Source organism: Taeniopygia guttata, chromosome 20 (assembly GCF_048771995.1).
Source record: "Taeniopygia guttata chromosome 20, bTaeGut7.mat, whole genome shotgun sequence".
NCBI lineage: Eukaryota > Metazoa > Chordata > Aves > Passeriformes > Estrildidae > Taeniopygia > Taeniopygia guttata.
In genome coordinates, this window is record NC_133045.1 from 4,842,012 (window position 1) to 4,856,469 (window position 14,458).

General features: G+C 55.6%; 1 protein-coding gene, 2 long non-coding RNA genes and 1 other non-coding gene across 4 annotated transcripts; 1 reads left to right on the forward strand and 3 right to left on the reverse strand.

Moving 5' to 3' along the window:
• Positions 1 to 3,776: 3,776 nt before the first annotated feature.
• Positions 3,777 to 3,848, reverse strand: MIR2994 (microRNA mir-2994). The gene has a single exon (NR_049075.1). It is a non-coding gene; the product is annotated as a microRNA mir-2994 (primary transcript).
• Positions 3,849 to 4,250: 402 nt separating this feature from the next.
• SLC32A1 (solute carrier family 32 member 1) lies at positions 4,251 to 7,976 on the reverse strand. The gene is made up of 2 exons (XM_002189664.6): positions 7,181 to 7,976; positions 4,251 to 6,398 (listed from the first exon to the last, which is right to left on the reverse strand). The coding sequence occupies exons 1-2, from the start codon at positions 7,550 to 7,552 to the stop codon at positions 5,211 to 5,213; spliced, it is 1,560 nt and encodes a 519-aa protein (XP_002189700.1). The 5' UTR covers positions 7,553 to 7,976; the 3' UTR covers positions 4,251 to 5,210.
• Positions 7,876 to 8,877, forward strand: LOC140680357 (uncharacterized). The gene is made up of 2 exons (XR_012051555.1): positions 7,876 to 7,988; positions 8,704 to 8,877. It is a non-coding gene; the product is annotated as an uncharacterized lncRNA (long non-coding RNA).
• Positions 8,878 to 9,593: 716 nt separating this feature from the next.
• On the reverse strand, positions 9,594 to 12,643 carry LOC115497936 (uncharacterized). The gene is made up of 2 exons (XR_003963504.4): positions 10,871 to 12,643; positions 9,594 to 10,044 (listed from the first exon to the last, which is right to left on the reverse strand). It is a non-coding gene; the product is annotated as an uncharacterized lncRNA (long non-coding RNA).
• Between the last annotated feature and the right edge of the window lie 1,815 nt (positions 12,644 to 14,458).

Genomic DNA, 14,458 nt, shown 5'->3' on the forward strand with positions numbered 1-14,458 from the left:
CAGGCCAGCCCGGTTCCTGGCAGCAAGGGACAGGTCCTTCACAGATCCCTCTGCTGCTCCCAAAGGGCTTCAGGAAGTCATTAAAATAAGGGAAAGTCTCAATGATCCCAGAGAAAGCAAAGGGGCATTACCTGCAGGCAGGGCTCCTGGGATCCAGCAGCAGGGCTGGCGGGCACTGCCACACTCTTGCCGTGGGAAGCAGCTTGTGCCTCTCTCCCTCCCGTTGTTTTTATTTTGGCAATACAGTCTGAAGGTCGAAGGAAAAGTCCGAAGGAGTGGCTTGTGGCAGGCAGTAAATCATTACCCTAGGCCGCTCTCCGAGGGGAGCAAGGCACAGGGAGCTGGGGTGGGAGAGGAAAATCCCTCCTTGGGGGGATTAGAGGGCAGCTCACTGGCAGCGAAGTGCAAAGGGTCAGAACAAAGTGCTCTGTTTGCCGGAGGCTGTGCTGGGTCACATGCCGGCTCCCAGCAGAGGTAATGGGGCATGGGTCACCTCCCAAACTCCAGCAAGACCTCCTGGCTGTGGACATGACCTGTTCCCAATCCCCCAGCAACCCACAGACCTTGCCAGACAGGAAGGGGCTGGGTGAGATGGAGTCTTGCCCTCTGGCAGCACTGAGCGGCGAGAAATCCAGAGATTTTTACGTGCCTGATCTCTGCAGGTGTGACAGTCCTACAACCTTCCTTCTGTCCCCTGTGTGTGCCCCACTGTGGCTCCTGGGCCACTCAGATGGAAGATCCATCTGAGAATCCAAGGAGGACCTGTGGGCACATCAGAACTGAGCCCAGAGGAGCACTCTTAGAGCCAAAATCTACTGCCCTCCATGCTCTCCCCAATTTGCTCCATTCCTCTCACTTTCCCCTGCAGGAGCCCGGGACCAGTGGTCACACATCCCTCTGTGGGAGCCCAAAAAGAGTCTGACAGGTGAGTGTGTTGGTGGTGTCACTGGTGGAGCCTCCAGCTCTTCACCTGAAACACAGACTCCAAAAATGTACAAAATCAGTTGATGGAGAGCATTAATGCCACTGTCAAAATAAGCATTTTCTGAAATAGCCTGGAAGATGTGATATGGAGTATCCAAACTTCATGAGGCTGAGATATCCATCTGCCACCACAGGTATGGTCTCTGGCTCCATGTGTGAGGGGGAGGCAGAGCCATAGCTGCCCTCTGCACACAGGGAGGAGTGGGCCCAGCCCTCACCTCACTGCAGCTCCCACCCACGGTCCCATTGGGTGGCACAACTGTGTGGATGCATGAGGGCAACAGAGATTTGGTATTACCCTCATGTCTCAGGAAACGAGCCCAAATAGAGGTCCCCATTGTGTTTGAGGAACTGTAAAGACATAGAGAGAAATAAATCCGTTCCCTGGTAGTGCAGAGAGGGCCTTTGTTTGTCTGGTTTTCAGAGTGAGAAGGTTTAGAGGATTGTTGCAGCGCATGACCAGAAGCTACAAAGCACAGACAAAAGCCAGTGGGAGCACAGATCAGACTTTGACATCGCACTGGGTTTTCAGCAGATTTCTGCTTTGTTCCAGTGAAACCTGCTGCTATTTTGGGTGCTCTTTTCCTCTCTCCGCTGCGTCCCTTGCTGTCGGGGCTGCCCATGTCCCACCGCACCGGGCGCACGAAAGCTGTCACAGGCACCGGCACAGCACCGAAATGTCTGCTGCGACGGGCCGGAGGGGCTGCCCGTGTTCCGAGACCAAGGCACGAGTGTTGCCCCGACAGCCAGGGGCAGGTTTAGAGAACAAAACCCCTGCTTACCGCAGGGCTTGCAGAGCCCGCTGGTTTCGCAAGCGCGGCAGCCGCCAGCGAGCGCCGGCTCCCGGCAGCGGCACGGAGGGAAGGGCCTGAGCCGGGCTGACAGCGAGACAAAGCCTTTGGGGCTCGCTGGGGAACCTCTGGCTTCGCCACAGCGGCCAAGGGCAGCGAGGCACACGCTGAGGTGCCCTGTCACCCCCGGGAGCCGCCCCGCCTGCTGCTGCTCCAGCCAGGGCCATCTCCCTGCAGGCAGGAGCTTGGGGAGCTCGGGGGTTTGAGGTGCCTTGCAGGGGCTGAGGGAACCCTCTGGTCACGCTTCTCTGTTCTTCACCCTGAGGGAAAGGAGATTTGAGTGCCTTGCAGGGGATTTGAGGTGCCTTGCAGGGGCTGAGGGAAGCCTCTGGTCACGCTTCTCTGTTCTTCACCCTGAGGGATAGGAGAGAGGATCCCTGAGCTTGCCCTCACTGTCAAAAAAAGGGCACAAATCTTCTTACAGCCCCAAGTACAGCAGGGGCCGCTTCTGCTCGCAAGGAGAAGAGGGGGGAAAGTGCTGAATTAGGTTTAAAACCTCTGCAAAATTAAACCTTCATAAAACGGTTTCCATTATTGTGCACTCTGAACCAGAGCACTTTTGTCCCCTGTAAAACACAAAGACCAGGACACGTTAGTCTGTGAGCATCCTGTGTCCAGGCTCAAGCAGCTGCCCGCAGGAGAGGAGAGCCAGCTGCCGTGCGGCTGCGGCATGGCACGGCATGGCATGGCATGGCACGGCATGGCATGGCACGGCACGGCACGGCATGGCATGGCACGGCATGGAATGGCATGGCATGGCATGGCATGGCATGGCACGGCATGGCATGGCACGGCACGGCATGGCACGGCATGGCATGGCATGGCATGGCATGGCATGGCATGGCATGGCATGGCACGGCACGGCATGGCACGGCATGGCACGGCACTGCATGGCATGGCATGGCATGGCATGGCAGGGGTCCCTTTGCTTCTCTGGTGGGGAACACAGAGACAGAAACATGCTGAAAGCACCGAGTGCAAACCAGAGATTTGCAGAGCCCTGTATTAACCTGCCAGGCAGCCTGTGCTCTTCACTTATTCCCAGGATCCGAGGGGTTATCCAGGAGCAGGGAACACACCTGAAGAGAAGCCCCCTGTCCGGGCTGGCTCCCCTCATCTCGGGCGGGTGGATGCGGTGGCTCCGGGCCGGGCTGATCCCATCTCCCGGACATGGATGAATGCGGTGGCTCCGGGCTCCGCGCCGTCGGGCGAGGGCGCTCCGCGGCCGTGGCGGCTCCGGGCCGGGCCCGTCCCGTCTCCCGGCGGTGGATGGATGCGGTGGCTCCGGGCCGGCCGCGGGGGCGGATCGGGCTGTCGGTGCCTGCGGGTCACCTGCACCGGGGTGATGAGGATGAAAGTGGTGAGGATGGAGGTGGGGGTGAGCATGAAGATGATGGGGATGAGCTTGAGGATGGGGTAGGGCGCTGCTGGATATCCCCAGGCAAGGGGGCCAGCATGGAGGGAAATGTGGCTAATCTGGGGACGCCACACTCACCGAGCCCCGGCGTCACACCACCCTGCCCCACACGGCACAGACCCCACAGTTCCCCTGTTCTTTTCGTCCGGAGGCTGCCCAGAAAATCACTCGAAATGCGTTTTTCCCCGGGCAGGGACATCCCCCTCTCCCGCCCGCAGCCCCTTTCCCAGCTTGTGCCAACACCTCCCTCCCGCCCCCGGTACCGCATTGCGGAGCTGCCCGCCAACCCCGCACCGGACCGGGCCGGGCGGGGGACATTTGGGGACATCCCAGCCCTACCGGGGCTCGACGTGTTTTGGGGGCAGTAGTAGGAGTCCCACGGGGACCTCAGCTGTGCCTGTGCTGCGGGAGCGCTGCCGGTGGGTCCCCCATCCTCATCCTCGCTGTGTAGCGGCAGCCGATGGACAACTAGTTGTCGTGGCTTCTAAAATTGTGTAAATCGAGGTGGTTTCGGTCACAGGATTGGAGTGTGGGGCTGACCTCCCCCGCGGTGGCGGCTTTGCCCGCAGCGGGGATCAGCCCGACGCTCCACACCCGTGGGCAGGGTTTGGCGAGTTTGGATCAAGCCAGGGGTACACCCAGCCTTTTATTTCGTTTATTTCTCCCCCTTTGTTTGTTCGTGCGGGGATTATTTTTCCTCCTCTTTCACAAGAACAAAAACCCCGGGGTGCATCTGCAAACTGCCGTGCCTGGAGTCCGAGCACCACGGGGGAAAGCAAAACTGTGAGGAGGGGCAGCCCCATCACCCCCAGCTGTAAGACGACCTCTTCCCAAAAAATGTCTCCTACCTCTTGCAAACAGCTGAATGCCACCTTCTCTAGAAACCCGGCACTGCCTTCCCTTAGCCCGAGGATGTGTTGTACTCCCACACGGGGAGGACGAACCTCCTCTGCCCCTGCCCTGCTCCTCCAAGCCCCCCACGAACCAGGCCAGCCTCATGTCTATGTTTTCTCTTTATTATTCCATATATTTATGTACCACATTATATGTTAAAGATAATTTTTTTTTTCTGATATACATTTTTCATCTTATTTACCACAATGACACCACACGTACATTGGAAACAGCTCCACGGATCTGGTAGATTGCACAGAATGAATTGTGTCGTAGTTTTGTTCCTGTAATCCTGAACGACATCAAATCCAACCATATATTTTTTTTTTTTTTAGCTTTTCATAATTTAGAAATAACAATTGTTAAAACGAAACGAAACATAAGTCACCGAGAAGTGGACTCCAGGGCTACGATTTCAACCAGAAGCAACACATTTGTATTTGATGGGAAGCACCGTTCCTCGGTGTGGATTCGGATGGAAGAATCGAGCAGTCCTGACATCGATGTGACTGCGGTGTAAACATTGCAGGTAAGCGGCATCACCGGTCGTCAGACGCTGCTTGGGCTTGTTGGGCCGGTCGTACAATCTGGGTCTCGTCTACATCCATCTCTCAAAGTGTTAAAACAAAAGTCCCTGCTCCCGGCGCCCACGGCGGGTTTGCTTCCCAACCCCATGGGATCGGCAGCCGTGTTTCAGCTCCTGAAACACTGATTTGCATATCTGTGAGGAGTGTTGAAAACTTCCACTGTTTCCCAACAGGCCGTTTGTGGGGGGCCAAGCTTCAGGCAACGAGTGAGGAGATAGGGGTGGGGCACCAGATAATTTCCTTCCAAAAAAATCTAAATAACAAAAAAATATATTTTAATCTGAGCTTGTTTAAAAAGACATCAGGGCGAGCACTTTCATCTCTTCTTATTTTCCTTAGTTTGCAGATTCTATGACATAGAATTTGTTGGATGCATGTAACGAAAATAATGACTCTTTCCATTAAAGGGATGCAGAATTATTTGGCTATGCGGATGTTCGATGCGATTCTCTTCCTGCACCCGACTCTGGTCCCTCCTTAGTCTTCAGCATTGGTTCTGAAAGCCTCTATGAGGCCTTCTAAAGAGTGGATGAACCCAGAGATGCTGCAGATACCACCTATAACGAAAATGGCAACATCGAAGAAGACATGATGCCACAAGAGCTTCCTCCACAAGAGTTTGAGGTGGAAGAGACTGGGGAGCAGGAAACAGAGCCCTGCGCCTGTGAGGCTCCCAGTAAGCCCCATCAGGAGGGCAAAATGGGGGACATAAATAGCCATGAGCAGGGTGAAAACTACCAGGGCACATCTGAGGGTGAGTCCCCAGGATTTGAGCCGCCCATCACCCCCATAGCAGTTGGGGAAGAAAGCCCTGTTTCCATCTTGGAAAAGGGACCGCTCCAGGACTTCTACAGCTGCAAAGAACGGCAAGGGGTACGAGAGCAAGGCTTTGGCCACCAAGAAAATGTTGACTACTGCCCTAATGGTGGATGGCAAGTTGTCTGTAATGACCTCCTTGGTCTCATCAGCCCAGGTCAGGTAGGCGACCAAGGCAAAGAGTCCCTTAAGGATGCAAGCTGCTATGTGAGTCCAGTTCATCATGCAATGAAACTCCTTGGGGTTCTGCATGTTCCCCTCCAAGGAAGGCAGAAAGATCTGGGAGGTGTAGCTGAAGACAATGATGCCAATGGAGATGGGAAACTTCTTGACATCAATGTAAAACTTGACTTTGTCCCAGGCCCAGTCACGCGCCCTGGAGAGGCAGTAGGCGATCACCAGGATGTTGATGACAAAGTGGGCTAATGTGCAGAGCAAGCTGAACTTGGAGACTGCCTTGAGGTTCTTCAAGAACGCACAAGGCAGGAGCACTGCCGTGGCAATGATGGACCACGACTTCTGGGAGACGGGCAGGTTGGGGAAGCTGTTGTACATCAGGTTCCCACTGACCACCACATAGAGGATGCAGGTCATGACCAGTTCAATGATCTGAGCCACGTTCACAATTCTGCCCCCGAGGGTGGGGAAGCGGGGCGCGCAGCACGCGTTCGCAATGTCCACGTAGGAGTCTCTCACCCTGACTATCTCCCCATCCTCATTCTCTTCGTAAAGACAGGCAATAAGGATTTTCCCAGTGTAGCAGCAAACCACTGCAGCGAAAATTATTAAAAAGAGTCCTAGGTATCCACCGTGAAGGATGGCATAGGGCAGGCCCAGAACAAACATCCCCTAGAAAGAGACAAAATGGAAACCGTGTTGCTGGATCTCTGAGGGGCCCGGGCCCACGCCCGCGGCCGAGCACACGCAGCCGCACCACGGCGGTCACGTGTGAGCTCTCTGCCTGCCCACGCACCACGGCACCCACGCAGGCGGTCACACAGTCCCGGTGACGCACCCCCTGTGTCCCTGTGACGTGCCACCCCCACAAGTCACACCCACGTCATCGCACCCCCGAGCACCCACGACAGGCCAGCAAGGTTCAGGTGCCCGGGCTTTGCTCTGGTCTCTGCCCTCTCTGTCCCCTCTCAGTGCACCAAGACCTCCACAGCTGGGGACATCCCGAGGAGCCAGACTGGGCTCACACCAGTGCAGCCCCACCACCAGCCCAGTCACCCCAGGCCCCCTGTCTCTCCTTGCCCGTGACCCCTGATGGGGTCAGAATCTGCGGTGTCACTGGGCTGGGGCCTGGGTCCCCCCATAGCACTGTGCCCGGCTCGGGGGTGGGGAGCGGGACAGCAAAGCAGAAAACTGAGATGAGGGGTATTACTTTCCTTTTTTTAAAAATTTGTTTTTCCTTTTCATTCCTTCCTCCCACCCTATTATTCGCCTCTATCTTTCACCTATTTTTATTTCTGTTTTTCCCCCCCTTTTTTTCCCTTTTCCCCCTTTTCCTCGAAGCCGGTTTGCAATCAGCCCACGGCTTCTGGCCGAGATACAGAGCACGTAACAGGACCGGGATGGGGAGCGCTGCCCGGTGCCCCGCGGCGGTGGCGGAGCGGCGGTGGCCGTACCTGGATGGCGTTGGTGACGTTCCATCCCGCCTCCCATGCCGTGATCTTGGGCTTGCCCTGCCCGGAGAGCTCGGAGCAGACCTCCTTAGAGGCGGAGGGCGGCAGGGGCCCTGTGCCGTCCCGCTGGTAGTGGATGTCCCCCTCCAGGGGCGGCTCCCCGCCCTCCTCGCTGCCCTCGGACTTGAGGATGTCCATCTGCAGCCCTTGCCGATGCTCCATGTCCAGGTCGTCGCAGTGGGCGAAGCCCACCGCCTCCTCGTCGGTGGCCGCCTGGAAGCCCATCCTGGCGAACATGCCGCTCATCTTCGCCTGGGATTTGTGCGACACCGAGGTGGCCACGTTGGAGAGCTTGCTGCGGAGGAGGGTGGCCATGGCGGCGGCTCCGGTGACTCCGCTGCTCGCGGACCCTCGGGGATGCGGAGACCCGACGGGGCGGGCGGGCGGCGGGGCGCTGGACGGGGCTCGGTCGCCCGGCGAGGGGCGGCTGCGGGGAGCTGCTCCGAGCCGCTACCTCCGTGTCCCGGCGCAGTGCGGGCGGCTCCCGGCCGGGGTGCCCAGGGGCATGACACCGCTGCGGGGGGAGCGGGCCCGCACCCCGCCGCCCGCTCCGCGCTGCTCCGCGCCGCTCCGCCGAGCCCCGCGGCGGGATCGGGGGCGAGTCGGGTGGGCTGGGGGCTGTCAGCAGCCGGAGGATGTCACCAGACGGGCAGAGCGAGCCCCTGGCAGAGCGCGCCGCGTCTCCATCGCAGTGCGCCCACCTCGCGGAGAGAAGAGGAGAGGGGAGAGAATTGCTGCATTTCTGGGGGAGGTACCAGCCTCCCCGGCCAAGCCCAGCCCCCCGCACTCCCCCCCGCCCCACCCACGCCCGCCGGGCCCCGCCAGCAGCGCCGCAGCCCGGGACCCCCCACCCCCAGCCCAACCCGCCCGGCTCCGCATCCCTTGCGCTGCCCGCCCTGCCCCGCACCTGCCCCGCACCCGCCCGCAGACCCCCGGCCGCCAGCCCCTTCCCCTCGGAGAAACAAAAGAGCTCCTGTGAAGAGGCAGATAGGCGGCTTTCGACAGGATCTTAACGGGAATTTCCTCCTCGCACCCAATTCTTTTTCTTTTCTCTGTCCCCCAAATCGCGCGGGCCCTTGGGAGGCGGGGGGCGGCCGGGCAGCGGCCCCTGCCCAGGGGACACAGCGGTGCGAGGCCACCCGCGCCCCGGCAGCGGGGGCTCAGCTCTCTGTAACGATTCCTGGCATCAGTGAGCTCCAAAACCTGCGGGACCGGGGGCGCAGGTCTGGGCTGGGGCCCGCAGCCGGGTGGCACCGCACCGGCACCGCGGCGGTACCGCCCGGCCCCGGGGGCACCGGCACCGGGGGATGCTCCGTGCGGGGCTCTCGGTCCTCACCAGCCAGCACTGAGGTTCTCCTTTCTTTAAACAAAATACCGATGTTTTCCGTTTGCTTCCAAGCGCTTATGTTCGTTTGTAAATTAAAAGCCTTACGATTTTTAATTTATTTTAATTTTTTTTTTCCGAGGTGAGCGGCCAACATAGCTGAAAACGGCAATGGGAAATCCCGGTCCTGTGACACAGACAAGTGGAGAGTGGCAGGGGGAGCGATGGCATTCGGGGGCGGTGTGTGGGAAAGCACGTCCCCTCTGCGGCGGCAGAGCCTTTGAATCGTTGTTTAAAAAAATATATTTATATATATATATGTATGTATGTTCTTTTAAAGGTGGGGGAAGGGAGGAATTTCTGTTTCCTTTGCTGTTTTGGAAGACAAAAAAAGAACATTATTTTACTACAGTTGAGAGGAAAAGCCACCACTAAATTATTTCCTAGTATCGTTGTTGAGGGAGTAGGGAGGGAGCGCCCAGGCTGCGGTTGCAGGTGGGATGCGGTACTGAGCAGAGATGGGGGAAAAAAAACCCAATTCCTAGGAAAAAAACCCTTAAATCCCATCCTTAAAAACCTTTAAATTTTTTTTCCCAGCCACAATCCAAAAGCAAATAGGGTGCAAAGAGGGTGAAGGACGCAAAAAAACCGGAATAAAACAAAATATCCACGGTGAGGGCTGTGCCCCTAAGGGGTCTCTCGGCCACTACTCCCGGCGCGGGGATGAACGAGCTGCTTGTACAGCAGGCCCCCAAAAATGTTTTTTTTTTTTTTTTGATGGCAGCGGAGGAGGGCGACTGAGCGTGGCGCATCCTTGGCTTTGCGTGGGAATTATTCCATGTGAGTGCACAGATAGGTCGCGAAAGCCGAGCGGGGCACGGCTTCACCCCGGGTTTAGCAGCGTCTTGACGGGCCGGGATTTAAGGGGCGAAATTGAAAAACTCGGGGCCGTCACCGCTGCCCTCGGCTGCCGCAGCCGCCGTTTCGCCTCTTCACAGCCCAGAGAAATGAGTGCTACGACGGACACCGTGAGGGATTAATCCAACGATTTCTTTTTCTTTTTTATTAACATTATTTTTTTTAATTCATCCTAAGACGAGTTCGTTATGAAAGAAGGCGTGAAGGAGCTCTGTTTCTGGAGGCTGCAGGGGGCATCAAGGAAGAGGAACGAAAATGTATCCAAACCTCTGTCTGGTGCGTGATTTTTTCCTCAAATAGCCCTGGCGCATCCGTGCCCCCTCCCCGGCACCCCTGAACCCCTGGGAGACCCAAAATGGTCCCACCGGGCATCACGCCGCACCCCCGGGCAGCAGCCCTCGATGTCGGGGAGTGGAGTGGTTCCACTGGGAGCCACCCAGCTGACCTTTAAGGTCCCTTCCAACCCAAACCTTTCTGTGCTCACATCAAGGGTGGAGGCAATGGGCTTTTGGCTCTTCGTTGAGCATCCAGAATGTCATGGATGTGTCGGGCTCGGGAGACATCTCTTAGAGAAAAAGAAAAAAATCCTAACCAAAATAAATAATAAATAAATAATGAACAACAAACAAAAAGGGAACAAAAAACCCAAACCGACAGAAAACCAACCAAACAAGCAAAAAATACCAAAACAAAACTAGGAAAACAAAACCTAGCAAAATTCCCCCAAAACAACCAAGGAAAGGAAGAAAAAAAAAATCCACAGAGAGCTTAAAAATACGTCCAAGATCTCGGGGCCGGTGCGGAGAGAATGCCCCGGGGCAGGGCTGCCTCTCAAGTGCCGTGGGACCCTCCGTCCCGTTCCTCCGGCAGGGGATGCGCTGGGGTCGGGGGTCTCTTTTCCCAGTGCTGTGCCCCCTCCTTGCCGGGGCACCCCTCAAACTGAGAGCCCGCGGGGCGCCGGGGGCTGCTGAGCCTCGTCGGACCCCGAGGTCAGTGAGAAGCTGGGGGGATGCTGAGGAGGGCAGGGCTCCGAGGGGTACAGGAGCGGGGGTACAGCCGCGGTGCCCCCCCGGTTTGAGCGCCGGGAGCTCAGCCCGCACCCCGGCTGGGAACACCCACCCACCCGGGGTCCCTCTGCCTCCGGGACACCGGCTCGCTCTGCCCCCTTTCCAGAAGAGGGAGATGAAGATTTTCTGTAGCATGAGCTGGAAAAATAAAAATACTTTTCCCCCTCTCCCCCCCGAACTACTACCGGCGGCTGAATTCGGGTAGAAAGCACCAAAAAAAATAGGAGCGGGGGCGGAGGGGCGGGGAAGGGCTACGGGACGCAGAAAGAGGGAGAGGAGGAGAGGAAAACCCGGAGAGGTGGAGAGGAGGGTCGGGGCATTTACCTCCGCTTCTCTCTCCATCGCTGCCCGCAGCGCAGCGGGGAAGGCTGGAGGGGCGGGTGGACGGACAGACGGACGGACGGATGGAAGCAGCCGCGTCACTCCTGGGCTCTCCCTAACTCCCAATTAACCCAAGCAGGATAACGGTGCCAAACCTTATCCAAAGGTTAGCGGCTCTCCGGGGGGCGTTTGAGCTGCAGATCGTTCCAGCCGAAGCTGAAAGGCGAGAGCGAGCCCGCGAAGAGCCGCAGCCGGCGCTGAAGCCGGGGGGCTCTGGCACTCTCTGCTTTCTCTGAGCCGCTCCCCGGGGCGGGCTGAGGGTCTCCTGTACCCTCCCCAGCAGCCCTGGGGCTGTGCAGCCCTGCTCCTGCGGGGAGCACCTCGTCCACACCCCACCATCCTCCCCAGGCACATCCAAGCCGGGGGAGCAACTCTGCCTTATCTCTGCAGACCAGGCTTGCGAGGCTTGTGGCTGGGTCTTCTGATTATTAAACTGAGGGAAAAGAGCAATTTGTGCTCAAGAATCATTTAAAGCAAGCCAGAAGTCCAATCCTGATTGTGTTGTCTTTCTAAATCCCTCGCCACCAGCCCCTCTCCAGGCTGGGCAGCACAGAGCGGTGCCAGTTGCACGAAGGTGCAGATATTTGGGAGCAGGATGGCCATCACTCCAAATTCACTGCTCAGTCAGGCTCCCAACTGCAAAGGATTTGGTTCTCATGGGCTCTGGGGGCTGCGAGCTGCTACAAACACACTAGACTGCAAATTGTGCCCATATGAAAAAGGGGGTGTGCAAATCCTGAATGTTCACCTTCATCCTCCCCTGTAGCACTCAGGAAAAGAGTGAGTGTCCAAATGCAGGTGTGCAGGCCCCTGATTCCTGCTCAGACTCCTGGCCTGTGCCACCATCTTTCCCCACACCCCTCTAACTTGCTGCAGAGCACCTCCAGCACAGCTGCCAGCTGCAGAGACGGGAAGGCTGAGGGCCACCTTCTGCCCAAACAGCCCAGAAAATTCCATGGCCACATCTGCCTGAAGAACAGAACCCTTACAGGTCAGCCCAGGCCTTCCTGGAGCAGCAGCCACCCCTCTGCACAGGTACGTGTGCACCTGGGGAGGTGATCCCAGGACATGGAAGCTGTTCCCTTTTCCTGCAGCCGTGTCCAAAAGCAGCTCCTGTGTTTCTGGCCGGGCCCTGCAGCCCTGCAGCCCCAGCAATGCACAAGAGAGGCTGCACAGCTGTGCCCTTCATCCCAGCTCTGCCTCCTCATCCCCGCTCTGACAGGATAATGAAGAGTTGCACGATATCCTCTAAAAAGGCAATTAGATAAACTGCTGGATTGGGAGCAGCTCCCTGACCTAGTTAACAGCTCTGGGAATTTCGGGTAGGGAAGGAGAAGGCGTCGGAGTCAGGATGTGGTGCGTGGAGAGAGGGATTTGGGGGCTGTGGGCTGCAGCTCAGGCTGCTGGAATGTCCCAAGCCTTGGCTGCTCCCTCCTGAGCGTGTTTAGAGCCCACCAGCAGCAAAAGGCACGAAGTGAAAACTCTGCATGTAGAATCACACAAGCTGCTGCTGGGTTTGTGCTCTGGCTGGTCCACAGTCCGGTGCTCCAGACAAAGACAGCAGCAGCCACGCTGGCAGATACTCTGCAGTAAAATAACCATAACAGAGGGAAATCCAAAGGCAGGGTCTCCAGGAGAAAGCCCACACTGGATGTCCCCTCTTGATTTCATTTTTTTTTTTTTTACTGAACACACAAAATGGCTGCCTAAATTGCAGACTCATTAAAAAAAAAAAAAAAAAAAAGACCACAACATACTTAGGATTGGGAATATCAAAATTTTAGATTAATGTGTATTATGATAAAAAAATTTACTATATGTAAGAAAAAGGTTTCTTGATTTAACCTCACTATTTGCAAAATAAATACGTTTTTGTCTGTATTTTGAGATAAAATTTGTACATGAATTGCTGTGATTTCCATTTCCCAGAGGGAAGAGCCTTGATAAACCATTATCACATACAAACTAAAAATTAATTTGCAATTTGAGCACCACACATTCCCAAAAACACTTACCATAGGTTGGAATTAAATTTAACCCATTGTTTGTCTTTATGCTTCACATCAAAATTAAGTGGTAGCCACTGGGTACCAAATTCCCAACTCACTACTCTGTAGTATTGTTCCCACGAGCCTAACAACATTTTCATTGACTTAATATATAAAGTTCCATCACTGTCAAATTAAATATTCATATATGTACACGCTCTTGCATTTCACAGGAAATGACAATGGACTAGGAAAGGAAGGTGCACACTTCATAGGTGCCAAGATTTTTAATACCAACTTTCAAATAATAATCTCTTCTGCTGCACTTGTAGAGGCTGCAACAAACAGCGACTGGTCTGTACAGGAAAGTTCTCCCTGTGGTCAGATGATGCAGCATTGCAGACTTTTTATATAATCTATAATATATAATATATATTTTTCTTTAATCTATATTTTTTTAATCTATATTTTTTTCTTTAATGCTGCTTTTTCTTCATTGTGTTTAATCTCTGCGTGCTGTGGGAAGGGCCTCTCATGCAGAGGGCCGGCCAGCAGCCAGCTTGCCTTGGGGTGTTTCGTGTCAGGAGGGCTCAATCTCAGCCTGCTCCATCCCCCATCTGCCCATGTGCCTTCTCCTTTTTGTGTCCATTTCGGAGAAAAGCAGGTCAGCAACACACAGGCACTCACATTTGCTGCAAACATCTTCCAGCTCTATCCAAAAGCCAAGAGGAGAAATTTGGGAAGCCCTAAATCCTGCTTTGAGATGTTCCTGACAGCTCAGCCAAGCCCAACAAGGCCAGGCAGCAGGCACAGGTTTGTGCATCTCCCTTTAACTCTCTCTCAGTGTTTTGGAGTGACAGAAACCAGGTTCACCTAAGCCAAGGACTGAAGCTACTGGCAAAATTCTATTTGGGTCTCTGAATCTGACTCCCACATCAATTTGTGGAGCCTCACACGTGCAGGGTGCTCTTTCCAGCAGCAGGATTTGGATGTGCAGCATCTGTGTGCAGATATCATTCATTAGTCTGAAGGGTTTTTCCCTAGAGTCAAAAAATAAACTCCATGTAAAGGATACAGTCAAAACCTGAGCCCAGAAATCAGCAGGTGAAGCTGCTGCTGTGACCAAAGGAAAGCCAAAGGGAAAATGAGGTAATTAGAGCTTGATCCAAAGGAGAGCTCAGCCCACAGCAACACTTCCCGTAGTGCTGGAGAGGAGGAGACAGAGATCCTGACCTGCTGCCTGTGCCCCCTGCGTGCCCACTGCCAGCTGAGGGCATCCTGCTGCTCGTGGGCAAGGACTGGATGCTGCACTCACCTTGGCTGCCTCTGCACTGCACTGCGGGCAGAGCCCTGCTTCCAACAAAGAAAGCCAAAAAAAAAAAAGAAAAAAAAGTGAAAACCTCATTTTGCAGGAAGGCTCCACACACACCATTCCCTTTCATCCCACATTGCCAGTGTGAGCAGTGCAGTGCACAGTGCTGGAAAACTCCTGCAGCACAGGGAGGGTGTGAGTGCCTGGCTGTCTGCAGCCAGAGGGACACTT